The 27,909-nt window shown below is 46.5% G+C and overlaps 1 protein-coding gene across 1 annotated transcript in view; it reads left to right on the top strand.

Annotated features, from left to right (window-relative positions):
• SH3RF3 (SH3 domain containing ring finger 3) overlaps nt 1–27,909 on the top strand; it is a gene marked incomplete at its 5' end in the record, with an annotated part of 156,937 nt that overhangs the window by 90,107 nt on the left and 38,921 nt on the right. Inside the window, one exon of the mRNA XM_011980555.1 lies at nt 11,060–11,379. Coding sequence (XP_011835945.1) covers nt 11,060–11,379 — 320 coding nt within the window. The remainder of the gene's footprint in view (nt 1–11,059; nt 11,380–27,909) is intronic.

Below are 27,909 nucleotides of genomic sequence, written 5' to 3'. Positions count from 1 at the left end.
TTGGCCCCGGGATGTTGTGAGATGAAAAGAAATTATGGGGTGGACCTTAAGGGCATAAAGAAGGTAAGCACATCTTGGTTGGTGGCTTAGTGTTGAGCTAATAAGAACAGCTGATGCTGGATTCGCAGGCTGATCTGGGAGCCCATGCCACGGCATCTTCCACCACGGTGGAGCCAGTGACGCTGGCATGATGCTGAGTACCCTGGGACAGGAGGGCGTAACACAGAATATCTCTTCCCACCCCAACTCTGTCCTCAGAAATCATCTCTTTTTCTCACAGTGAGGCTTAAAGGGCAAAAATAATGTAAATTCATGGAAGCAATAAAATGTACTATTTCTTCAACCAACCAACACAATGACCCATTCGAAGTGTCCAGAAAGAAGCAGCTTCTCAAGTGTGGAAAGAGGAGACAACACTTAGCACAGCAGAGGCCATATTTCCTTCTTTGGCTTAGCTGATGGGACAAGGGGTAAATGTCTGTCATCTACTTGCCCACCCAAGTGGGTGCAGGGTGGACTTCAGGTACCCAGTGCCCAGCGTCATCACTGGGTTCAGGTGGACTTTGGGTGCCTGGTGTCTGGCACCATCAGTGGGTGCAGGTGGACTTCAGGTGCCCAGTGCTGGTGGTTTACCTGTCAAGCAGTGGGTAATTTAGCACTAGGAAAGATTCATGGGTGGTCTGAGCACTACCCTGGTGTCAGAGCCTTCAAGACCTACTCTGCCATCGCAGAGATTCTGTAAGTCTCTACTAGTATCTTTTTTACTTAAATTAGCCAAGAATGATGCTTTGTTTTCGCAACCCTGGCTCCAGGGCCCTGGGAAAGAATCTGCAGCAATATTACCGGGTGCCCAAGCGCACCCTGCAACCCATGACCTTCTGATCAGCCATCCTTCAGCATGGGTTACGTGGATCTGTGTTTTCTGGTAGCCTCTAGCTGGGGATACAGTCATTGCAGTTGGCAAGTGATCTGGTGATCTGAAGTCGTGCTCCCTGACTGGTCAGAGGCAGCCAATATGCTTATCTGTTTGGCCCCTGGAGCACCCAGGCAGGACCAGGGGAGCAAAAGTCCCAGGCCAGGTCCCTTCTGGTTTTAAACATCTCATCCAATCAGCCGGGCGTGCTGTACAAATGTTTCCACATGCACCAGCACTAGAAAGGGTGAGTGGCCTTACTCATCACGGTGAGTCAGCATCCCAGTGCAGTGACCCTGAGTTGTCTGCCCAGAATAGCCAGTATAATGGTCTTTCCACACCAAGCCTTGCTAGAAACGTTCCCAATTCAAAGAAGAAATGGAGTCCTGCCAGTCACTTCTCCCTCTGTGGAATAACAAGCAGTATCAAAAGAAATTGGCAAGGCTGTGGGGCCGTGCAACATTGTGTCTCAGTCCTCCATCACCATAGTAACCACGAGGGTGCCATGAGCATTCTCTTCCATCAGTTTAATGTTACACACGGGGAGAGCAAGGCACGGGATGGTTAAACGGCTCCCCCATGCATCCCAGCCCAGCACTTGTCCCCACGCTATTGCTGTCACAGCCAGGTTAAAGAATGGCTCCTACCGAGCCATATCAGTAAATTAAATGCCACTGAGTTCCCGCGGCATTTTCCACTTCATTCTGCATTTAGAGAGAGAAAAAACACTGTTGACAGTCCAAGTAATGGATTGTTCCCCGCAGTAATTGCCCATTTCAGCAGACCCCAACCCTGGCGGGTGGGAGGCATTTCATCAATGTTCTCATCTCGAGCCAAAGTCAGGCAGTTTGACAAAGGCTTAATTGCATTGGTCATAGCATCCAATATGATTTGTTCTGCTTGATTAATGTAACTCCTTTCCCAAGGGCAGAGCACCCCCTGTAAAGTGCCAGTGTTCCTTGCACACTCCTGTCTATGCTTAGTAGGAGCAAAAGCCCAGCAGAGCCATGAATTCATCAGCAAAGAAGCACTGAGAAGGAGCTAGATACAGGCAAGGCACCCTGCAGGGGTCTGGAAATGGAGGAGAACCAGACAAGCCCCATTTCCACCCCAGTTAGAGAGAATGACTAGAAAACAAAGTTCTGTGGTGGGTTTGGTAAAGCGCAGCAAAGGAGGCCTGCTTAGGTATTAGGAAAGCATGAAGGAGGGAATTCATTCCAACTGGGGAGGAAAATAGGAGGAGGATTAGGGGTAAGGCATATGGAAAGTTTTCAAGAGGAGGTGATAATGCCTTGAATCTTAAAGGACAAATAGGAAGTGTCTGAGACAAAACAGAAAAGAGATTCTGAGCAGAGGAACCAGCATGAGCAACGACCTGGCAATGAGGAAGAGCGTAACTCTTTGTTTTGGGAAACTTTATTTAGCTGTGACATGACTAAAGCAAAGGTATGGAAGAAGGAGAAGTCCAGTGTGTAGATGACAGTTCCCTGCAGAGGCACACTGTCCTTTAAATCTGAAAAGTGGGTAGAGCTCAGCATGCAACAGTAGGAGAGTGTGGGAAGCACTCAGGAAGGGGAAGCATGGGGAGCTCCTGGCCTGCCAAAGCCAGGGGCCCCTGGACACTGGAATATGGATAGGGTGCAGGAGCAAAGAAAGACCCGCAGTGAAGCTGAAAAGCTAAGCAGGACAGAGCATGGAGGTTCTTCTAGACCATGTCAGGAATTTAGATGTTTATCCTAAGGGCAGTGGGGCCCATTAAAGGGTGTTGAATAATAGACATAGTCATATTTTTGTGTTTAAAAGATTGAGCTAGACTTCTGCTTATGGCCAATCTGAAGTGATGAGGACGGGAGTTACCCTCCCACATGAAACAAATTTAAAAAGCCAAATATATAAAACAACAGTTTTCAAGATACCAGACAACCAAGGACTGATTCACGAGAGACGTTGTAGGCACTGGCAAAGGGAAGCAGGTAACCAGGTGGAGGAGCCCCACAGGCTCTCTGCAGTGAGGACCTGGAGATTAGAGTCTGTGACAGAGAGGTCTGGAGCTTCCAGGGCAGTGATCGGAGAGGAGAGAGCAGCACAGAGAGGCTGCAGAGCATGCCCTCAGATCTTCAGCCGACAACTAATCTGCATATGAACATGAGAAACATGCCCAAAGCCAGGAAAAGAATCAAAGAAAGGATTAGTGCTCACAGTGCCCAGAATACACACCAGCTGGAAATAGTGCCTGTTCCCACCAGCCAGACTGGAAAAATTGCAGAAATCACCAAGCATTGAGTAATCTACACAGGACCTTGCCTCTGTAGTGGGGAATGTTCTCTTCAGACTGAGCACTGTTCCAGTTTCACCCAACAGAGCTCAAAAGCAACACTCAAGAGTCAAGCTCTTTCTGATTAATTTAATTTTGTCCCAGAACAAAGCTTAAGAATATTTATAGGAATACAAAAAAAAAAAAAATCCAGCTCTCAACAACATAAAAATCACAATGTCTCATGTTCAATAAAAAATTATGAGGCATGCAAAGGAGCAAGAAAATATGACTTATAATGAAGGGATCCGTCAATCAGTCAAAACTGACCCCAAATTGACGTAGATGTTGCAAAGACATTTAAAAATGATATTACAGTTGCCTTTCACATACTCAGAAAGTTAAGTAGAGACATAAGACACCGAAATCAAACTTCTAGAAGTAAAAACTACAGTATGTGAGATCAAGAATATACTAGATGGAATTAATGGCAAATTAAACATTGCTGAAGAAAAAATATTAGTAAACTTGAAGACATAATAATAGAAGCCATGGAAAGTGAAACACAGAGATAAAAGACAATTTTGAAAAATGAACAGAATCAGTGAGCAATGGGACAACTTTAAGTGGCCTAATATATGTGTAATTGGAACCTCCAATGTAGAGGAGAGAGGTAGGACAGAAAAATGATTTGAAGAAATAATGACCAAAATTGTTCCAAATTTGATGAAAACCACAAACACGGTTCAAAGACAGTTGGTGAACACCAAGCACAAGAAACATGAAGAAAATTATAACAAAGCAAATCACAACCAAATTGTTCAAAATCTCTGACAAAACACTGAAAATAGCTGGAAGAAAAAGGATACATTACATGAAATAGAAAAAAAGATAAGGATAAGGATGATGTCAAGAACAGTTCAAGTGAGACGACGGTAGAATAACCAAAAAAAGTACTGAAAATAATATACCTGTCAATCTACTCCAAGCAAAAATATCTTTCAAAAAAAGCAAAATAAAAAATTATTCAGAAATAGTAGAACTACAAGATTTTGTCACTAATAAATCCACACTATTAGAAATGTAAAAATAAAATTATTTAGAAAGAAGGCAAATGATACTAGGTAAAAATGAAGATCTATACAAAGGAATGAAAAGCATTGGAAATGGTAACTACGTAGATAAATATATGAGATGTTTTCTTATTATTTGAATATCGTTAAAATATAATTGACTGTTTAAACAAAAGTCAAAACAATCTAGTTTGGGATTTAAAACTCAAAAGTAAAATGTACAATAAACAAAAACAAAGTTTGGGAAGGGAGAAGTGGAAGTTTGGTATACTACTGTAAGAATCTTTATGTTATAAAATTATTTGTAAATGTCTATAATAAAGTAAAGATGTAAGCAGTCACTAAATATGAAACAAAGAGTTACAGCAAATAAGCTAAAAGGGAATAAAAAGGAATCATGAAAACATCCTATCAATCCAAAAGAAAGCATTAACAGAAGGGAAAAGAAACAATGAATACATGGGTCAACGAGAAAACATATAGTAGGATGGTAGGTTTAAACATAAATCATGTAGGTAATCATACTAAATGTAAATGGTCTAAATAACCCTAAATATAATGCAGAGATTTTCACATATTACTAGAAAGAAACAAAAAACCAATGGTATGCTGTGAATAGGAAACATACTTTAATACTTCAAGTCTAAAGACACAAATAAGCTAAAAGTGAAGGGATGGAACAAGTTATACACATTATTCACAGTAGTTACATTCTGTAAAATTATCCTGAACACTGAATTTGTGAATACTTAACTATTGTTTCTAGGTGAAATTGTGTGTGGCGTGCGTGCATGGGTGTGTACACATATCTCACATAAATTATCATCTTGTTCTGGTAGATTCTATTTTATTTATTTGACAAAAGAGAAAATGAGGTTCAGAAGGATTAAGTGGCTGACCTGTGGCTGCTCTATTAACAGGTGCCAGAGCTGGGATTCAAATACTGTCCAACTGGCCTCAGAGCCAAAACTTCCTGCACTGTACTGTGTTGCCACCTATCGGATCTATCCTCCTGTCACCTCTGTGTGATGCTGAAACAAAAAGGCAGAATGTCGCCTTGTTCAACCTCAGCTGGGAATATGGGTGTCAGGCAACTCAAATTTTTTGCCATTCCATGAATGTCTGAAAATAACTGAAAGCACCACAGATAATGACTTGGGGGTTACAAATCATTTTTCACTAGTAGAAGAATTTGCAAATACAGAATCTGCCAATAATGAGAATAGATTATACCACACTAATATTAATCAAAAGAAAGCTGGAGTGGTTATCTTAATCAGAGCAGAATTTATAACAATTATATTATTAGAGATAAAAAGGCAATTTCGTAACAATAAAGGGGTCAGTTCATTAAAAGGACATAACAGTTCTAAATATTTATACACCAAGTAACAGAACCTCAAAATACATAAGCAATTATGGATAAAGGTACAAGGAGAAATAAACAAATCTACAATTATGGTCAGAGACTTTCATCTCTCTCTCAATATTTGATAGAACAGTTAGACATAAAATGGTAAAAATTTAAAACATTAGAACAACAGTATAATCAACTTGACTTAGTTGACATTTGTGGAACATTCTACCCAACAACAGCAAAATGCATCTTCTTTTCAAGTGCACACGGAACATTTACTGAAATAGATTATATACTGGGCCATGATATTTTTAAGTTTCAGCACATTTAAAGGGATTCAAGTCATGGAAACTACATTCCCTGACCACAGTGGCATTGAATTAGAAATCAGTAATACAAATAATAACATATTTGATATGCTCAAATATTTGAAAACTAAATAACATACTTCAAAATAACCCATATTTTAAAGAACAAATCAAAAGGGGTGTTATAAAGCATTTTGAGCTGAATGAAATGAAAAAGAACAGTGAACGTGGGAGGGCTAACACTGATTTTAGAGACTTCTTATAAAACTACTATAATTAAGTTTATGTGATTTTATTGTAAAGATGTTTGTTTTTAATATTTAAAAAGTCAACTCTATGATCTATGTAAAATGGAACACACAATAGCCAAGTGTTGAAGCACTGACCTACTGGCTCTAGGATAAAAAGCAGGCCTTGTTGGCTGACTTTCAACTCCTGCAGGAGAATATGGACAGGAAGGCCCTGTGAGAATCAGGGGACCAGAGCCAGGTGTGCCAGTTCTAACAGCTCCATCATTTTCCAGGGGATGGGCCATACTAAGCCTCCACCTGGGGTGTGAAAGAGAGAAGAGAGAGCCCCCAACACTGGTCATGGTGCTGAAGATGGCTCTGTCCTGAGGACTAGGACTAGCTCAACACCCTCCCTGCAGGACCAGAACTCCCAGAAGCCCATTAAACCTAGTTCTGAGGGAGGGTCCCAGAGGCCAAGCAGCACTAACAACAGAACTGCCAGACCCAGAAAAGTAGACAAAAAGCTGCAAGCTCAGGGTGAGCTGGCACACTAAGATTTCAAAGCACAAAAGGGAAACTCACACATAAGTTAGCCAATAAACTCAAGAGATGGGAGGAAAATACGGGAGAAATCTGAGAGCATCTTTGCAATCAGTATGTTTAAGATCTAAGAGGAAAAGAAGGAATAACATACACAAAAAAATAAAAACAGGAAGCTATGAAAAAATAGGTGGATGGCTATGAATCAGAAACAACTGGATGTGAAAAAGAACCAATTTGAAATTTTGGAGAGGAAAAATATATGTTTAAATACAAAACCTCTGTAGGTAGCATAAACTGTAGACACAATTGAAAGTAGAATTAGTGAAATTGAAAAACCATACAAAGGAATTTATCCGGAATACAGAGCAGAGACGAAAAATATGAAGGAGATGTATAAACATGGAGGATAGATTGAGGAGCTCCAAACTACTTCTAACAGGATTTTCATAACCAGAAAACAGAAGAGGTGCGACAGAGAGAAGATTTAAAGGAGTAGTCCCTGAGAATTCTCCAAAATTGAAGAGGGGCTCAGGTTCTCACACAGAAAGGACAAAGAGTGCTGAGTAGGAAAACTAACCAAAAATCCAAGTCTAAACATGCTGAACTTAAACTTCAGGCATCAAAGGATAAAGAAAATACTATAAAAGCTGCCAGAGGGCAGATACAGATTACTTACATAGAAATGAATAAAAATACAAGAAAGAGCCAGTGTACGCACTATTTCAAAAATATTAAATGTAAAGAAAAATGGGAAAAGGAGGTACTAGCTAAAAGAGGACAAAGTATAGAAGGAATATTATTTATTAAATGGGAGAGACAACTGGTTAATAAATTATGGGGGAAAAGCTAATAAAGAGGCTAAATATAGGAGAGAAGGGATGAGCCAGCGAAGGTATCAAGGATGTGGGTGAAGGCGTTGACCTGGTGGGACCCAGAGTCCTTGTGACTGGAAGGGAGGGGTGTGGGGAAGTGGAGACGGGGGTTGGCCTGGAGTTGTGGGAGTTCCATTTCATCCCTGAAATGGGAAGCAATACCCCTGAAAATAAGGAAAGGACAAAGCTGGTGATGCAATAGGTCATTTATTCATTCCCCTATCATTTATAAAGCACCTACAGATACTAGGGACATACAGTGAACTGAGTGAGGACTCAGTCCTTGGGGCAGCTGTAATGGGACTGAAACACACCAAAGGTTTAAAGAGGAGAGGAAAGGGAAAAGCAGGGAGCATGGTTGGTGCTTTCGTAAACAGCCTTCATCTGTCAGCCTGACTTCAAAGAAGGTGTGGGCTACTTTGGCATCACTAACGAGTAGTCCTAGCCAGCTCAGGGTGGGAGCACCCCGGGTGGGTGAAAATAAGGGTAAATCCTACCAGAGATGAGCACACTCTTCACCAGCCAGTATCATGACCTGAGCTTTGCCTTGCTTTCTCACACTACAGTTTTTCTTCTCCAGTGGTTCCATTCTGTGAAATCGGAAGTGACGTGGCTGGGGTTCTTTTTTCTCAGAGACTCACTCTTTTATTCAAAAAATGTACAGAGCACCTTCTACATGCCAGGCACCATTGCGGGGGTTATCCGTGAATTAAGCAGCCATGTCCCTACCTCATGGAGCTCCATTGCAGTGGGGACAGGCAATGAACAATCAGCCTCCAGTGAACATGTAAATTACACAACTGTGAGGAGCTAAGCACCTTGCGGGCAAAAGAAAGCTGGAGCTAGAGCAGGAGCAGGGGAGGCTGAGGCTGCAGAGGGCAGGCAGCACCGTGAAGGCAGTAGGCAGGTCTCTAGAAGGTGGTATCTGAGCCTTCCAGGCACCTGAGGGTCCCGCCTTGCAGCTCTGAGGGAGGTGAGGTCTGTGGGCAGGGGTGCTGGCACTGTGCCTCTGAAGTGACCAGGAGCCAGTCGTACTGGCAGTGGCCAGGAGGCCAGTGTGGCTGAGGGGAGGGTATTAGGAGGTGAGGTTGGAGGTTGCTGGAACACACTCTGTCTCTTCTTTGGTGCCTGGATGAGCAAAGTAGTGTGGCAGGCAAGGGGAAGCCGGCCAGGAGGTAGAGGCCAGCCATGCACAGCCCAGGGGCGCAGACCCTGGTGCAGTCCCAAGGCCAAGGGCCACAGCGCTTCCCTGGCAGGCTGTCACCCCATTCCAGGGACTCTGGGCCGAGGGAAGGGGAGTCAGCCAGCTGAGGGGAGAGATGAATAAATCTCTAGGAGCGGCCTCCGAGTCAGTGTTTTCAGGGTGATTAAATGACCTGAGGCCCCTGGATCTGCGTGATTGCCTGACCTGCTCTCCTTGTAAATATGGAGCTGTGTTGGGTGAGGATCAAATATTTCAAGTTTCCAACCCAGCTGAAGCCCTGAATATTAAAAAAAAAAAAAAAAGAAAGAAAAGAAAGAAAAAAAAAGGAAAAAAAAAAACCACGCATAAATCAGCCCTTCTGTATTTCATCTCGTAGAAGCAGCAAGCTGCCCAATTCCCGGAGAATCCGGGATCACATAATTAGATCTCACCAGCGCTTCACACACGGCTGTGTCAGAAGAAGGTCCGACTCCCAGATGGAGAGCTTTGTACGCCTCGCAGTGCTACTTCCCGTGGCCTCCAAACGCTGTTAGGATTAACGAGTGCATAGTTGGGGGCTGAGAAGATTGTTTTTATTGCATGGATTTTCTTTCATGCTCTGAAGCCATGAATGCCACAAAGTCTGCTGGTAGAAAATGATTACAGTATGACATAATTTTTCTCTGCCTTAAGAATGCACAGCAGCTGGATGTGAGCTGCGTGGTGCTGCCTGGGCCACTTGGTATAAAGCAGTGTCTGATGCTCAGCCCAGGTCTCCACTTGGGCCAGAACAACCCAGGACAAAAGTCACCATTCCCTCGGGGACGTTCATTCTCTCCCAACATTTGTTTCATCCATATTTATTAAGGAGACGATTCCCTGAAATTACTAACACACATAGTAGCAGAATTACTATGAATGTGGTGCTGCGTGTAAAGGGAGCTGTATCTTTTCATATGGGAGGTTTTTACAAATGTTACCACTTTCAATCCCTAACATCTTTAAGAATTGTTTTTGCTGGCAGCAAGGTGGTGGATCCACAGTTGTAAGGTTCCAGTTTTGTAAACCTGGAAGCCCAGAGCTTCGACATGCAGGCACAGCAGCGGATGCAGGCAGATGGCAGCAGGGTGGTGGGCGGCTTCTCCTCCAGGCTGCTGCTGGGAGAAATGTCCGCTGCTTTCTTCCTGCGGTTGTCTCCGGCCAAGGCAGCTCTCATAGGCTCAGCCCTCACTCAGCAAGATCACATACCCAGTGTGGAAACCAAGGACCAGCCGGGCCGGTTCAGGGGTCAAGAGTAACTGGAGTCAAGCTTGATCGGTTTACATGCAGTGGTGCTTAATAATTCAGGGGACATCTTGAGGCCTCACTGAGATGCTTTCACAGGCTTTAGTTTTATGAGCATTTTACAACCATATTTCAAAACCATATTTTCAAAATTTTTCTGAGTGCTTTAGCTCATCACAGCAGAGAAAATTAGTTAGAGCAGGAGTCCGCAACCTCCAAGCCACAGACCAGTTCCGGTCCATGGCCTATTAGGAAATGGGCCGCACAGCAGGTCGTGAGTGGTGGGTGAGCAAGGAAAGCTTCATCTGTATTTACAGCCCTTCCTCAATGCTTGCGTTACCACCTGAGCTCCACCACCTGTCAGATTAGCAGCAGCATTAGATGCTCACAGGAGTGCAAACCCTGCTGCACATATGCGGTATCTAGGTTGCACGCTCCTTATGAGAATCTAATGCCTGATGATCTGTCACTGTCTCCCATCATCTCTAGATGGGGCTGTCTAGTTGCAGGAAAACAAGCGCAGGGGTCCCCCGATTCTATATTATGGTGAGCTGTATAATTATTTCACTATGTATTACAATGTAGTAATAATAGAAATAAAGTACATAATAAATGTAATGCACTTGAATCATCCCGAAACCCTCTCCTGCCCCAGTCTGTGGAAAAATTGACTTCCACGAAACGGGTCCTTGGTGCCAAAATGGTTGGGGATCGCTGAGTGAAAGGACTTCGTAGAACTGGGAACGTGCCCATATTCATGGCGACCTTGGCAAAGCTGTTTGAGCTCCACCTGAAGAAAGGGGTGTTTTGAGCCGTGGCAGGGCCCCCCGATCCCTTGGGCTTTGGAAGATAGGAATGAATGTTCAGGGTTTCTTGGCGTATTTTTCCATCTGTGAAGTGGCCAGGTCTGGAGAAACGTGAGAGAGAGGCTGTGAGGGCTCGAGGAGGGAGCCTGAGAAGAGCGTGCACTGCGGCTGCCTGGCAGGCCTGGCAGGTTGCAAACTAACCTTTCATCCTGCTCTCTCTCCAACCCCGTCTCCAGCTGCCCACTCTGCAGCCCAGGCTCAGGACCGGCCAACTGCCACCGTGTCACCCCTGCGCACTCAGAACTCTCCATCCCGCCTGCCTGCCACCAGCCTCAGGCCCCACTCGGTGGTGTCCCCGCAGCACAGCCACCAGCCCCCAGTGCAGATGTGCCCGCGGCCGGCCATCCCCCTCACATCAGCAGCATCAGCCATCACACCTCCCAACGTCAGTGCCGCCAACCTCAACGGGGAGGCTGGAGGGGGGCCCATCGGTGTTCTGTCCACATCCAGCCCCACCAACACAGGATGCAAACTAGACGAGAAGAAAAGTGAAAAGGTAAGAGGCCCGTCCTGGACGAGCCCTGAGCTCGAGGCCAGCTGCTTACTGTAACTCTTTGGCACTAGATGGCAGTGGCATTTGTGCAATGGAAGCTTGAATTTGGGCACCAAATGCCTGCCCCTAGATGAACCAGGCGTGTGACAGAGAGGGAGCCGAACCACCACAGCAGCTGGTTGGAGAGGAATCAGGCAGGCCTTGGGTGCTGGCAGGGCCAATGCAAGTCCAGCTATATTTCTCATGCAAATTGGAAAAAGGTGTCCCCTCTTGAAAATGCCTTAGTTCCATCTGTTGTAAAATCATTGTAATATACTCACTTTGTTAGAATGAGATATTTATTGCCATGTGCTGGGATATTGTAATGATAAATATATAAATCTACATGTGCAGTGTGAATAGCACCCACTCCCTTTAATATGTCATCCTTGTGCAGTCCACAACCTGTTAAACCATATGGGACAGGCCTATTTCCTGAGTAGCAATGAGAAGGAACAGGAGAATGCTGACCTGATAGCTGGTGCGTTTTTTAGCTATTGTTTTAGCCATGAAGTGCTGATTTCATAAAAGAAAATCTGGGCCAGGCACGGTGGCTCAAGCCTTTAATCCCAGCACTTTGAGAGGCTGAGGCAGGTGGATCACCTGAGGTCAGGAGTTTTGAGACCAGCCTGGCCAACATGGCAAAACCCCATCCCTACTAAAAATATAAAAATTAGCCAGGCATGGTGGCATACGCCTGTAATCCCAGCTACCCAGGAGGCTGAGGCAGGAGAATCACTGGAAACTGGGGGACAGAGGCTGCAGTGAGCTGAGATTGTGCCACTGCACCCCAGCCTGGACAACAGAGCAAGACTGCATCTCGGGAAAAAAAAAAAAAAAAAGAAAGAAAGAAAAAGAAAGAAAATCTGAGTCCAAGAAACTTGTTCCAGTTGCCACCAACCTAGATATTAGATTAACCAGGATGAGAATCCAGACTTCCAAATCAGTGCTGTCCAGCAGAAACATAATGCAAGCCACAAATCAAATTGTAAATTTTCTAGTAGCCACATTTTTAAAAAGTAAAATTAATTTTAAAATAAATTTAAAAGGTGAAATTCATTTTAATAGCCTATTCCGTTAAACCCAATATCCACAATATTACTGTTTCAACATGTAACCTGTATTTTCAAATTGTTGATGAGATATTTTGCTGTTTGTTTTACATGAAGTTTTTGGACGTCCATGTGAAATCCAATAAGCAATTATCCAGGGCTCAGGGCCCACGCACTGCCTGAGACTGTATCCCTAGGGCGTTGGACTGGGTCCTGGGCAGGGAGCCACTCTGTGTATTGGCCTTGCTGCCTGAACGGTTTAGGGATTGTTCTCTCTTGGCTTGACTGATTCTGTGGGTCTTTTGACATCTTTCCATATAAAATCAGTCTTTGGATCAGGATGTCTTAGCCAGGGCTTAGATGGGCACCCTGGACACTAGATGGTGCGTTCCAGGCAGGGACAGCCTCTCTCTCTTTCTCGAGGCCCTTGCCAAACACAGCACTGACTTGGCGGGCTCTCTGCCCATCACCCTGGAGGCAGGCCCTGCTCCCCCGTCCTCTGCATGAGCCGGGAATGCTGCAGACATGGGCCACACCAAGTTCCGCAGGGCCTCAGCACTTCCTGTGTTATTCAGTCCAGAGCAATGGTTGTTCCTGTGCTGACTGGTGTGGCAGAGGCATGCAGCTAGCAAAGCTCAGGTCTGCTGCAGCCTCACAGAGCACCACAGCTGCTCTGTGTTTTGTGTCTGTTTGAAGAACAGTTCAGTCTTGAATCTGTTCCCTTCTGCCCTGCAGCTCTTGTTATGAGATGTGGCTGGGTCTCATCAGGAGGGAGAGGTGGGATTCACAGTCCTACCCTCTCACTTAAACATTCTTCCTTCCTCCCAGCTGCTCAGGAACAACCGGGGCAGACTTGGAAAGTGGGGGCCGTAATAGTTCCTTCAGCATTTCTGGTTCTTTGCACAAGAATTCCCTCTCTCTAGTTTGTGAAGCAAATGGGACTGGCTTCAATACGACCATTGCTGAGTGGGTTTCTATGACATTGAGTCCTGTAGGAATCTACATGGAGGACAATGCTGTTCCCCGTCACCCACCTAAGTGTAAAGCTAATGAACACCAGCTGGGTCTGTTCCTAGCCTGCCTATTAGACACTTTGCAACTATTTCGCTTTCACGTACGGTTTATGCCCTCTAACAGTTGTCCTATATCAGCAAAGAGCAGTTGAGTCCAGAGGACACCCCAACATCCCTCTTGATGAAAGGCACCATGCAGGGACGCCTTGCCATGCAGGGGAAGCTGCACATACAGTGGCTCAGCCTCCTCCTCCCCTGGCAGCTCCTGAGCCTCTGTGGGCAGCAGAAGTGCGCAGGCCACGCTTGGGGCTGGGCACATGCTGTGGACACACAGGGAGCCGTCCACACTGCACTCCAGGCAGGAGGCGAAGTGGTTTTTGGTTTTTGTGAGGCCATGTGAGCTCGTGCCCAGAGGTTCAGTAAACCCCAGCGGAGCAGCGCATCGCCCTCGCACACATTGTGTGTGCTTTTCATTCCCACCTCTCGTAACCAACAAAGACAAGCACTGTCTATAAAACCACCTGTGAACATTTTTCCCGTCTGTGTTCCCGCTTGAATTTCTCCCAATTTGCAGCAACGCCCAAGGCATCTACAGCTGCCATTTGTAGCAGAAGAGCAGAGATGATGGTCATTTTTGTCCACTGCTCAGAAGCAAGTGAGCCTGTGTGACCTGCACCAGCAGGCTGGGCTGGGCTAGGGGGCTGGGGCCAGCACGCTCCCTGCAGGCTGCTTCCTGCGCCCCAGCCCGCCATGACTACGCTGAACAGGCTTCCTAACTTTGGGCAACTTGATCATAGATGTACACATGTCTAATTATGGCAAAGGTTTTTTAAAGCATTCGGCAGTATTCTGCAGTCTGTTTCTGTTAAATTTTCTTTGGGAAAAGACAGTGAGCTCCTCGCTCCCATGTCCACTGAGACACACACCTCAGTGTGGCGCAGTTTCCTAGCACCAGTGCTGCTAAATTCCACCCAGGCCCTTCCACGCATGTACCACAGAGAAGTCAGGGTTGATGCAGCTCCTGGGCACCGTAGAGTAGGCAGTAATTTTCTCCTAGGAGCATGGGAGATTTATGAGCCATAACCCTGAGTATGGAGAAGGAAGAGGCACCAAAACCAGCTCTGTGTTGTATGATGTCAGTGGCTATGGTCGAGGTCCCAGGAGGCTGATCCCCAGGAGGCTGGTGCTGAGAGGCTGGTCCCGGGAGGCTGGTGACAGGAGGCTGGTCCCACGAGGCTGGTCCTTGGGAGACTGGTGCCGGGAGGCTGGTCCCGGGAGGCTGGTGACAGGAGGCTGGTCCCACGAGGCTGGTCCTTGGGAGACTGGTGCCGGGAGGCTGGTCCCGGGAGGCTAGTGACAGGAGGCTGGTGCCAGGAGGCTGATGCCCAGGAGACTGATCCCAGGAGGCTGGTCCCCGGGAAACTGGTCCCCAGGAGGCTGGTGCTCTGCTGCTATATCCAGGGGGATTCGGCCTTTGAACTCTGCTCCCTCCATGGCCCGATGTGGTGTGGAGGCCTCTGGGAATAATACAAGTGCAGACAGAGTGGCAGTTCTTTCTACAGACCCAGTCCTGAACCAGAGCTCCTCTCTGGGCCCAGGCATCTGCCAGCCTATGCAGGAACCTCTCCAGCCTGCTCGCCCAGGTCTCTTCCCGCCCACCTGCCTGATCATATTGCTCCCTGCAGGGGCTGCCCTGTGGCCAGGCCCCCAACACCCACAAATTACACAGTAGAGCTCAAATCTGGTTTTAAAAGGTGATCTTCAGGATTTAAGTTATCCTTTTGCACTTAAAAATGAATTTTGGGCTTGAAACGACCATGAAACACTGCCTATTGTGTCCATCCGTGACAGTTTTCTGGTTTTGAAACTGTGTGAGCACATCAGCACCAGGTGAAATGAACCCTGAGGGTACCTAAGTCCAGGGGAGAGTCACCCAGAAGAGAAGGGTGCCAGTGCCTGCCAATGGGCTGCGTGCAGTCGGCATCCCTAACCACCCGGCCAGCCATCACTCAGTCACCAGTACAGGTCGCTGTACAGGTAAACAGGCGATTGATTGCAGGAGAGGGCGGGTGACGGACCTGCGTGTGAGAACAGAAGGTCAGCGAAAAAGGCGCCTGGCCAGCCCAGGTCAGGGGAGGCTTCCCGGGGCACAGGTGGGAGGATCCTCGGTTGAGGGTCAGCCCGAGCAGAAGCCAGAGGACATGGTCCGAAGGTGAGGGCCAGGGATGGTAGAGGTAGCAGGCAGCCCTCGGAGGGATTCATTGCCAGCCTCTCAGCACTGCAAAATCTGCCAGGCGCTGGACAGGAGGGTGCCATGGGTGCCATGAGGCCATGAGTGATGCCCCTTGCTTCCTCGGGGTTCTGAGCCCCTTGCTGTCCCTGTGCAGTTGACCAAGTCCACACGGTGAGAGCGCTCCTGCCAGCCGCCTGACTTCTGTGGAGCCCTCTCCTTGGTGCTGAGGTTCCCCGAGGCTCTGGCCCGGCCATGAACTCCACAGCAGCATTCTTCAAATGATCAGTCCAGTGGATTGGGACCACATTTTTATTTAGATTGGACAGGATAAACAGAATGAAACAGGGTAGCATAGATCTTCATGCTGAGCGTCCAGTAGGGACGGTACACTGGGGAGCTTCTGTGTTGTTGTGTGCGAGTCCTGACATAAAACTTAATTCAAAAACATCTCGAAGCCTTGGGCCGACAGCCTCTGCCCATAGAAGGCACCTGGTGATGACTATAGACTAAAGAGAATTGGAAAAACTGCTGTCAGTAAGTTTTCACTCTCACAACTTATGGGAAATTCTTTGTGGGCCAGAAAAAAAAAAGGTAACTTTCCTTTTATGGGTGTGGTAGTTTTAGTTTCAGTGAGTAATAGAATATTGAAACTTCAAAGGGCCTCTAAAGATGTTTTATATTAAACTCTCCATTTTCTATGATGTTCATGAGGCTCAGAGACCTTGAGAGACTTGCCTGGGGCCACACAGCATTGGCAGTGGAGCTGGCACAGGAATGCTGGCCTCTCGCCTCCTGTGTTGGGTCCAAGTGCTAACTGTGGTGACCTCCCAGTCCCTGGGAGACCATGGCCTGTCCAGGAGTCCCACAGTGAGACGTCCAGGGTAGTGGCTGGCAGGAGACCATGAGGCTGGCCTTGAGGGGAGAATGGGCCCTAGGTGTCTGCCTTCTGGGTCCACATTGGACCCAACCACAGCCAGAACCCGTGCAACAATGAATCACTGACCAAGTCCATGTGGACGGCGTGATCTATGTCATCAAGACTCTGCAAACCCAATTTGGTGTGAAAGGAACAGAGGACCTGACAGAGTGACCCATAATGGTGGCAGCAAGGCCTGGTCTGGAGCATGGAAGCTGTGGGACACATATGTGCACCCACCCATTCAATATATGTATAATCTCATATATATATGTGTTTCATATGTCATATACACTTATGATATTACATAGGAATGTGATTATATTTTTAATGAAAACCAAGGAACATCCAATCCAAAGAAATCTTGAGGATGAAGCTCTTTTGAGTAGCCAGGCAGCTCTCCCTAAAGTGAAGAAACGCTGGCTTATAAATGTATTTCCTCTCGAGTAGAGGCACCCTGCAATAGGTAGACGCTTACTCGTCTATCCTACTTCTGCTGACAGGCAGCATGGGAAGCCAGCCGCTGCCAGCTTTCATGCCAGCTTCTCCAGGGTTACTAGCCCTATTCACTTCCAAAGTGATAGCGACACTCTGCTGGCACAGGCTGGCCACACGCTCCCACCAGCCAGAGTGGGGAGGGACCTGCTGTCACCTGCAGACACTGGCATCAGAGATAGAAGGGGCTGGATCCGACCTCACCCACAACTGAGCTCACCCACGTGGGAACCATCATGTGGATCTTAGGGGAGACCTGCCCCCCAGCTTGCTCACGGAGCCCCTCAGCCCATGCTCTGGCGTCAGGTGCAGCTACAGCCTGATGCGTCCCTGGGCTCCCAGGTCCATGGGGGGCTTGGGAACCTCAGGTCTGCCCCACAGCAAAGTCACTGAGGAGTCTGACGGTCAGCCATGGGCCATGGAAACCACCTCCGCCCTGGCCACTCGTGCCCGGCAGCTCTGCTGGCCAGTGGCACTGGCGTTGGCTGGGCAGAAGGGCTCACAGAGTCAGCCCCGTGTGGCTGGGAGCACCGGTGACTCCTGGTCCTCTTCCTGTTCCCCCATTGTCAGCCTGTCTTCCAAGGGATAAGGGGAGCCAGCGTGCACAGCTGAAAATGAACCCATCCTGAAAGCATTAATCCCAGCCGCCAAAGAACATTCTGAAGTTTTCCAGACAGCCTTTTTTGGAAGGTGTAAACTGCTGGAGCATCACTTCCCTGATGACAAGAGTGGCATCCTCTTTCTCTAAGTTAGGAATGTCCTGTCAGAGCACAGGCCCTGAGTGGGGCAGGGCAGTGGCCCAGCCTGGTCTGAGCAGAGGTCAGTGGTGGCCTGGAGGCTTCTCTTGTTATCTGCGCCCTCCCAGGACAGCAAGTGAAGCTGGCTGTCCCCAGTTCTCCTGTAGAAACTCCATAGGCCTCTGCATTGGGATGAGGCTTCTGGATCTCAGTGTGGTTGTGAGTGCCGGTGACCCTTTCAGGGTACAAATGTGGACATGAGGTCCAGAGAGGCCAGGTGACCTGCCCAAGGCCACATGACAAGTAGGGCACTGGGAATGAAACCAGGCTCCATAGTACCCACAAGTGCCCACTCCCCATTCTCTGCTTCTGCTGGTTAGCTCCTCCTCTGGGGAGAAGAGCCTGGGGCTCCTGCCGCTGAGCCTTGAGGAAGTGGCAGGGACGAGGGAAGGAGCAGGAGCCACAGTCATCTCAATAGCCAGTGAAGCTTGAATTTGGAGAAGGAAGACACAGTGGATTAATCAGCACGGAGGGTGGACCTGGGGTCAGCTGCCTAGTGTGAATCAGGTCTCCTGATTACTAACTGTGTGACTTCAAGCAAGCTCCTCCACCTTCCATGCCTCAGTTTCCACATCTGTGAAATGGGGATGATAACACCTACCACCGTGAGTTGTTGGGAAGAGTAAATTTAGTTAGTTTGATGAATGCATAGCATAGTGTTCCAGACAAAAATATTAGAAATTATTATTAAGAATTTGATAGTTAATCGAAGTCTGGATCCCAGAAGAATTATATGATCCATGCAGATATAAAACTTATATCCCTGAGGCTTCTCTAAAAGATCAAAGGGGGGTTTAATTTTGTTTTACATATATATAAAAATATATATACTTATAAGTAGGTGTATACATAAATATATATACTTATAAGTATGTGTATATATAAATATATATACTTAAAAGGATGTATATACATATAAAAATATATATACTTGTGTGTGTGTATGTATGTATATACATATATACATACACACACACACACACACACACTCCATCAACAAATGGAGAGATGTAGGCTACTCAGAAGGGAGCGCTAATTGGTTGGTGCAAGCTATGTGTGAAATGTCATTTATTTATCTCCTCAATCCCTGGAGATTCCATTTCCTGGTTCACTTATCCTATGTCTGCCAAGAAACACAAATAGAAAAAGATGTTTAAGATTGCAGTTTTATACCTGACCTATAGCCTGAACAACGAAGGGAACTCAAGAAAACTATTATTCAGAAGTAGGGTTTCAACTGCAAAGCATTAAATCAAAATCCATCTTTAAAATAGTAATACACTTTAGAAAAAGAAAAGGATTTGTGAGTCACGTGTAATCGTTGTGAGGGTTCTGCCACCCTCCCCAAAGGGCACCGACTAGTAACGAATCACTGATCAGGATTACTGTGAAATCCTACACTCTAGTGCCACATGAGCTGGACAAGCAAGCGATGCGTGTGACAATGTGGCTGGGGCGGGCAATGCACACACTTCATGGCCGGGAGCCCCTGGCACAACTCGATTCCCATGTCAAGTCTAGATTCTGTTCTGCAAAAGTCTACTGCTGTGACTGCCTTCTTTTTCAACTGATATATTCTCACAGTGCTTTCAAAGACATAGGATTTTTTTCCAGCCGTCCATGCCCAGAAAAATTCAGTGATGGCATCAGTTCAAAAGAAAAACAAGCACACGTCCCATAAACTACATCAGAAGGTCATGCTCACACATCGGACCCAGCCGTCTGTCCCTCCCAGAAGGCAACAAAGTCAGCATGGCGGGGCATCTCTGAACATTCCACGGCACTTGCCAGTGCTCTCCATTTTGGTCCCATAACTGAGGGCAATGCCAAGAAAGAACACAGAGTGCTGGGTTTGGCGTTCTGTTTATTGTGGTTTTATTTTATTTTATTTTTTTCAGGCACTCAGGCCATGTGGTGGGGAGCCGGGGAGGGCACTCTGTCACCTCACGGGAATAAGACAGCTTCATACCATCATCTCCTTCTAGAGGAAGTCACTCCTGGGACAGTTTGGATTTTATTCACCTGATAAGTTATGTGCTTGCTTGGTAATTCCTTCCAGGCCGCATCTTAATAAATTACGAGACACATTTGTATATAGCATAAGAATGAAACTCATTAATCTTTTCAGAGGATTCACACTCTATCTGGATCTCAAATAGAATCAATAGGTCAACTTCATGAAAGTGTTATTCCTATAGGATTTCTTTGTAAGACCAGCAGAAATGGCTAGATTTATGGCTTCATCAACTGCCTTCTTTCTTTCTTTCTTTCTTTTTTATTATACCTTAAGTTCTAGGGTACATGTGCACAACGTGCAGGTTTGTTACATATATGTACATGTGCCATGTTGGTGTGCTGCACCCATTAACTCGTCATTTACATTAGATATATCTCCTAATGCTATCCCTCCTCCCTTCCCCCTCCCCACAACAGACCCCGGTGTGTGATGTTCCCCTTCCTGTGTCCAAGTGCTCTCATTGTTCAGTTTCCACCTATGAATGAGAACGTGCAGTGTTTGGTTTTCTGTTCTTGCGATAGTTTGCTAAGAATGATGGTTTCCAGCTGCATCCATGTCTCTACAAAGGACATGAACTCATCCTTTTTTATGGCTGCATAGTATTCCATGGTGTATATGTGCCACATTTCTTTAATCAAGTCTGTCATTGATGGACATTTGGGTTGGTTCCAAGTCTTTGCTATTGTGAATAGTGCTGCAATAAACATACACATCATCTGTCTTCTAACTCTTATTTATTCTCTCCTTCACTTTAAAGTCACCTTACAACTCCCCTAGACTTCAGTTTGTGTAGTGTTAAGATGGGAATAATGTCTTTTTCTACTAATGGAAATACTATGAAAATTAGTTATTGGTTTGTATCAGTCAGGGGTCTGCAGAGAAACAGAACCAGCAGGAGAGAGAGAGAGAGAGAGAGAGATTTAAGAGAGAGATAATGTATTTATTTTAAGGAATTATGTGATTGTGGAGGCTGGCAAGTCTGAAATCTGTGGGGCACCCCAGCAGGCTGGACCCTCAGTCAGGAGTTGCTGTGCAGTCTTGAGGCAGAAAATCATTGTCCACAGGATGCCTCTGATTGCTTTTAAGGCCTTCAGCTGATTGGGCGAGGCCCACCCACATTATCAAGGTATGTACTTTCAGTAATCTCCTTTACTTAAGGTAAACTGACTGTAGATATTAACACATTTGCAAAATGCCTTCATAGCAACATCTAGATTAGTGTTTGCTCAAACAACTGAGTACCTGCCTAGCTACACTGACATAAAACTCACCATCACTGTCCACCCTTTGTCAACTTGACATCTCCCTAAACTATACTTAGTTTCTACATAAAGACAAAAGCAAAGTCATACTTCTGCCTAACATGATGATACAACAAGCCTGAGTACACCAGGAGTGCACACGCCCTTCCCAGAAGAGGATTCAGAGTCTTTGGGTGATGCTTCCTCTTCTCCTTGATACCCTGTAACTTAAATACTATCATACAATAATCATATCATATATAAGAGTCAGTGCAACTTATATTACATGGTGAGATAGAAGAAAACAAAGGTACTGCTTCATGTACACATTCACACAGACATATTCATAACAAAATAGGAGGAAACACTTACAACAATTACAATCCTCATTTCTGTAACTGTTCACATGGTCATGGCTGGTATTTATAATTACTTTGTCTACTATCCAATCTGTATTCCTCTTCCCTTCAGAAAGCGCCTCAGCTAGGCATGGACCGTTACCTGGTGGGGTGACCCAAACCTTCACTCCCGAAGGGTCTGGGCCATTTGTAATCCTGTCTGGATTGGGTGGTTACAGTTTTCCATTGACCTCAGTCATGGGGCATTGTGATTGATAGCACACTAGGAGACACCCCAAGGGATCTCCTGTATCCCAGACATGCTGTTGCCCACATCCACTATGGAGGGCTGTCCAGTTTCCCACAGTGGTCAGGATCGGTCACCCCAGCCAGCACAGCAGTTCCCGTTTTTGCCTTTGATTCTAAAGCACATGGATCCCAAAGCGGCTGGGTGGCAGTCAGTCTTGACTTCCAGCTCAGTGGAATCATTGTGGTGTTTCCTGGTGGCAGCATTCCTCCCCCTGGAACCAAGACCTCTAGGCTAGTAGAGCATAATGTTGTGAGAACAAGAAGCAGACATTTTGCTAGTGGGTCCCTGGGGATCATAGTGAGTGGTGCCACTCCCCTTTCTGCCCCATGATTCCTGGGCCCATGAGTCCTGGCTGTAGGAGAAATAGCACCATATATTGGATGCTGATTCAGAGCATACAGAGCCTTCTGGAGAATATTGCCCCAGCCCTGCAAGGGACTGTCACCCAGCTGGTGCTGTAACTGAGTCTTCAAAAGGTCATTCCACCATTCTGTCAAGCCAGCTGCCAGCACGATGGGGAGCATGGTAGAGCCAGTGAGTTCCATGCGCACGAGTCCATTGCTGCACTTCATTTGCTATGGAGTGAGCTCCTCAGTCAGAAGCAGTGCTGTGCAGAATACTGTGATGGTGGCTAAGGCATTCTGAAGTTCATGGATATTCACTTCCATAGGGGAAGACAGATCCATATCTAGAGTGAATAGTGTCTATTCCAGTGAGGACAAAACACTACTGTCCCTTCCTTGATGGAGGTGGTCCAAGGTAGTCACCTTGCCCCCAGGTGGATGCTAACCATCCCAGAGAATGGTGCCATGCTGAGGACTCACTGCTGCTCTCTGCTGCTCGTGGATTGGATCCAGTGGTGGCCGTAGCCAGGCTGGCCTTGATGAGTGGAAATCCATGATGCTGAGCCCATGTGTCACCTCCATCCACAATGGCCACTCTATTCATGGGTCCACTGGGCAATGACAGGAATGACTGGGGAAAGAAGCTCAGTCATTGACTGTGCTCCCCGGAATCCCATCTGTGGAATTACTAAAGTCCTCCTCTGCTGAGGTCACCCTTTGGTGAGCATTTAAATGGGACACCAATTTCACCACATGCTTTCCCATTCAGAGAGGTCTTTTCACATGCACTTTTCTAATTTCCTTGTCACCAGTTTTCCAATTACGTTTCTTGCAAATCCCTGAACAACCAGCCAAACCATCGGCCACAGCCTGCGAATCATTAAACAATCACACTTCTAGCCACTTCTCCTTCCAAGCAAAGTGCACAACCAGGTGCACTCCTCAAAGTCCCGCCCACTGAGAGGCTTTCCCTTCACCGCTGTCCCTCAGGGATGTCCCAGAGAGGGACTGCAGTGCCGCAGCTGTCCACTTTCAGGTGGTGCCTGCTTATGGTGCAGAAACATCTGTGAACCAGGCTCAAGTCTCATCTTCCTGTGTGATCCAATGGAACTGCCCTGGAGGCCACAGGTGCAGGCTGGATGAGAGAAGGCAGCATAGCCGGAGTGGGGACCATGGGCATTTTAGGCCGCTTCCTCATGTAACTTACTGGTGCCTTCAGGACCTGCTCTAGCCTGATCATGTATCCACCCTTCCATTTGGCCATGGAATGCTGCTGCGCACACCCAGCTGTATGCTTGGTGGGTCAGATAACACCAGTTCACAGTGGGCGGCTCTGGTTGCATGGTAATTGGTGGCTCATGGTCAAGCATTTAGTCTCCACCAAGGCCCAGTGGCGGACCAAGAACTGTCTCTCAGAAAGAGCGTAGTTGTCCTTGGAAGACAGCAAAGGCTTGCTCCAAAATCCTAAAGACCTGCGCTGTGATTCACCTGCCAAAGGCCTCACATAGCATCCCTGTCTGCCACAGTAGTGCCTCAGGCACCATTGGGGCTGCTGGGTCATGTGGCCCAAGGGGTAGAGCATCTTGCACAGCAGCCTGGACCTGTTTCAGAGCCTTTTTTTTTTGTTCTGGGTTCCACTCAAAACTATGAATTTTGGGGGTCATTTAATAAATGGGCCAAATTAGTATACCCATCTGAGGAGGATGTTGTCTCTAAAAATTCCAAGAGCCCCACTCAGTTTTTTTACTCTGGCTACAGGAGGGGCTAGATGCAACCACTTTTTCTCTACCTTACAAGGGATGTCTCAGTGTGCCCCCACACCACCAAACCCCTAGAAACTTCACTGAGGTAGAAGGCCCTTGAATTTTAATTCGATCGATTTCCCATCCTCTGGCATGCAGGCGTCTTACCAGCAAATCTAGAGTAGTTGCTACTTCTTGCTCACTAGGTCCAGTCAGCACAAGGCCATCAATGTCATGGGCCATTATGACATCCTGAGGAAGGCAAAGGTGATCACCATCCCTGCACACTATTTTGTGACATAGAGTTGGAGAATTGATCTACCCCTGTGGTGCTTGCTGGCCTTGCCTGCTGAAAGCAAACTGCTTCAGTCTTTACTAACAAAAAAAGCATTTGCCAGATTAATTACTGCATACCAGATACCAAGAGGTGTGGTGGGTTCATTTGCTTAAACAATGAAATACTGTTTGGCATCTGCAATTGGAGTCACCACCTGGTTAAGTTTATGATAATCCTGTCATTCTCCATGATCCATCTGTCTGTCTTTTGCACAGGCCAAACAGGAGAGCTGAATAGGGATGTGGTGAAAATCACCACCCCTGTATCCTTCAAGTCTTTGATGGTGGCACTAATCTCTGCAGTACCTCTAGGAATGCGTATTGCTTTTGTTTTACCATTTTCTGAAATAGAGACAGGTTAGTGGTTTCCACTGGCCTTTCTTGCATAACAGCCCTCGCTCCACAGGTCAGGAAACCAATGTGAGGATTCTGCCTGCTGCTGAGTAAGTCTAGGCCGATGATGCATTTCAGAACTGGAGAAAACCCACAGGATGGGTTCAGGGCCGCACTTGAACCGTTGTGAGAAGGACATGAGATAAAACTCCACTGATCACCTTTGCTCCATAAGCCCGTCCCTGACTGGCAGACCATAGTGACGTTTGGCTCGCGTGAACTTAGGGTCAGTGCAGATCCAGTGTCCGGCAGTCCCTGAAAAGTCTGATTATTTTCTTTTCCCTCATGCACAGTCACCCTGTTAGGGCAGATTCCTTTGGGGAAGCCTGGGAGAAAGATTAACAGTGTAAGTTTTTGGTATGGCGCTGGGGTCTTTCCTCAAAGAGAGCTAACCTGTAAATTCAAGGGATTCTGGGTCTGAAAAGTAGCTGAAGTCTGGGGATTGATTGAAGGGCTGCAACTCTGTTTTGTGATTCATGTTATACTTCTGTTCACTAGAACTAGAACTCTTCTGTTTATACAGCTCAAGTAAGAATGTAGTAGACAGCCCATCTATTTCTCTTCCAGGAAAATAATGGACTGCCAGTTGCCAGTTGATTACTGCCTTGACTGTGCTGTCTGTTTTGGTAACTTGTCTCATGGTATTACCGCCTGGTCGGCCTTGTCTTTGGTAATTATGTGCCTCTATGTGGGCCCTGCCCCCCTCCCTCTGGGGCCCGGTCACTTCCAGGTTTCCCAGCTCCATGGCCGTAGTTCCCACTGCAAGGTCTGGCTTATGGAGAAGTGTGACCCCAGAACTTTTCAAGGGCGCGAGGACTCCCCTTACACATCTGTTTCTCATGGTCATGGTGAAAGGCGTGTCCTCTGGACCCTCCTGGGATGGGAGGAAATACTAGTTACTTCCAATTTCTGAGTATTGTGCAACTTGGTAACAAACAGGGACTCTGGAAGCAATGGGGAAGAAGCCATCAGTCCCCCAGGCTCACAAAAGAGGAGATGTTCATGTTCGTTTCCACTGCAGTCAAGCTACCCGAAGCTTTTAACACCTTGAAGAGACTTGGCTGCAAGTGTTTGTATTAGGAACATGCTAAGATCATGGAGAAGGATGCCCCTGTGACATGGAGAGTTGCAAGGGAATTGTCCCTCAGTGGAGGCCCCGTTCTCCCTGTCACAACGGATTCCCTGAGCTGGGCTTTCAGGACTCTGATTGCCAGAGGGTGGTGTAGACGGGACAGGGGTGAACATTCAGAGTCGTCTCTTAGGAAGAGGCACCTGTACAAAGCATGCCTGGCAAGAGGTCACCAGAAGAGGAAGGAGAGACCCTCGCTCAGGAGGGTCCCCAGTTCACAGAACATAGCTCTAGAAAGGAGAGAGAGCAGATGGCATCTGTGCTGGTAGACCCGCCAGCCCCCACCCTGCCGGCAGGCCGGCTGCAGCATTTTTACAGGGGATCATTCAGGTTCTTCTAAAATACCTCCAGGGACAAGAGCTCACCACTTAATGAGGGGGTTTGTTTTATGGCTGGACTGACCTATTGAAAGATTCATCCTCTTGTTGGGCAACATCTACAGAGTCTACACACATAGATACACATCCACACATAGATACACACACATGCCTACATACATATACACATATACACGTGAACACATACAAATAACATTCACGTGCAATAAGCATATTCATGTACATACCTCTACATGAATACACAACATACATACACATACAAACATGTCTACATGTGCACAGACATATTCACCTGCATGTAAAATACATGTGCACACATGTAAACATGTGTACACATATACAGATGCATACACAAACATGTATGCATGCATAGCCTCACATATACACACATCCTGCAGGGTTGATCCACTTCTGCCAGCTCTACTCCCTCACAATCAATTTCCTCTTCTAAAAATAGCCTTTCTGATATTGGAAGTCATCCTTCCAAGACTTTTTTTGAAGAGACTTTATTTTTAGAGCAAATTTAGGTTCACAGAAAAACTGAGCAAAAAATGCAGAAAGTCCTCATGTACTCCCTGCTCCCACACACGCACAACCTCTTCTACTATCCGTGGCCTGCACCAAAGTGGTCCGTGTGTCAGGATTAATGAACCTACCTTGACACATCATTACCCAATGTCCATAGTTTACATTACGGTTCACTCTTGGTGTTATTCAATCTATGGGTTTTGGCAAATGTATAATGACATGTGTCCCCCATTATAGTATCATACAGAATAGTTTGACTGCCCTAAAAATCCTCTGTGCTCTGCCTGTTGATCACTCTTTCCCATCTAACTCCTGGCAGCCACGGACCTTTTTACTGTCTTCATAGATTGGCCTTTTACAGATTGTTACACAACTGGAATCATACACAATGTTGTAGCCTTTTTGCATTGGCTTATTTTATTTAGTGATAAGCATTTACGTTTCCTCCGTGTCTTCTCATAGATTAGTAGCTCAATTCTTTTTAGCACTGAGTAATACTCCATTGTCCAGATGTAACACAGTTTGTCAGTTTACCTACCAAAGGACATCTTAGTTGCTTCCCAGTTTTGGCAGTTATGAATCCAGCGGCTGTAAACATCTTGTGTGGATTTTTATGTGGACACAAATTTGGATAAATACCACGAAGGGAGATTGCTAAACGTATGTAAGAGTATGTGCTGAGATTGGTAAAAGGACGTTTAGTTTTGAAAGAAACTGCCAACTCTCTTCCAAAGTGGCTGCACCATTTTGCTTTCCTACCCGCAGTGAATGAGAGTTCTCATCGCTTCATGTCCTCACCAGCATTCAGTGTTGTCAATGTTTTGGATTTTTGCCATCCTAATAGTTATGTAGTGGTCTCTCATTGTTATTATACTTTGCAATTCCCTAATGACATCTGTATTAGGCCATTCTTGTGCCACTATAAAGAAATACCTGAGACCGGGTAGTTTATAAAGAAAAGAGGTTTAATTGGCTGTGGTTCTGCAGGCTGTACAGGAAGCATAGCAGCTTTTGCTTCTGGGGAGACCTCAGGAAGCTTCCAACCATGGCAGAAGACAAAGGGGGAGCAAGGAGTCTCACATGGCAGGAGCAGGAGCAAGAGAGAGGGAGGAGGTGCCATACACCTTTAAACAATCAGATCTCATGAGAACTCACTCACTGTCACGAGGAGAGCACCAAGGGGATGGTGCTAAATCATTGGTGAGAAATCTACTTCCATGATCCAATCACCTCCCACCAGACCCCACTCCAACACTGGGGATTACAATTCAA

Source organism: Mandrillus leucophaeus, unplaced genomic scaffold (genome assembly GCF_000951045.1).
Source record: "Mandrillus leucophaeus isolate KB7577 unplaced genomic scaffold, Mleu.le_1.0 Scaffold214, whole genome shotgun sequence".
Lineage (NCBI taxonomy): Eukaryota > Metazoa > Chordata > Mammalia > Primates > Cercopithecidae > Mandrillus > Mandrillus leucophaeus.
The sequence above is the reverse complement of the archived record's forward strand: the minus strand, read 5'-3'. Positions and strand labels throughout refer to the sequence as shown.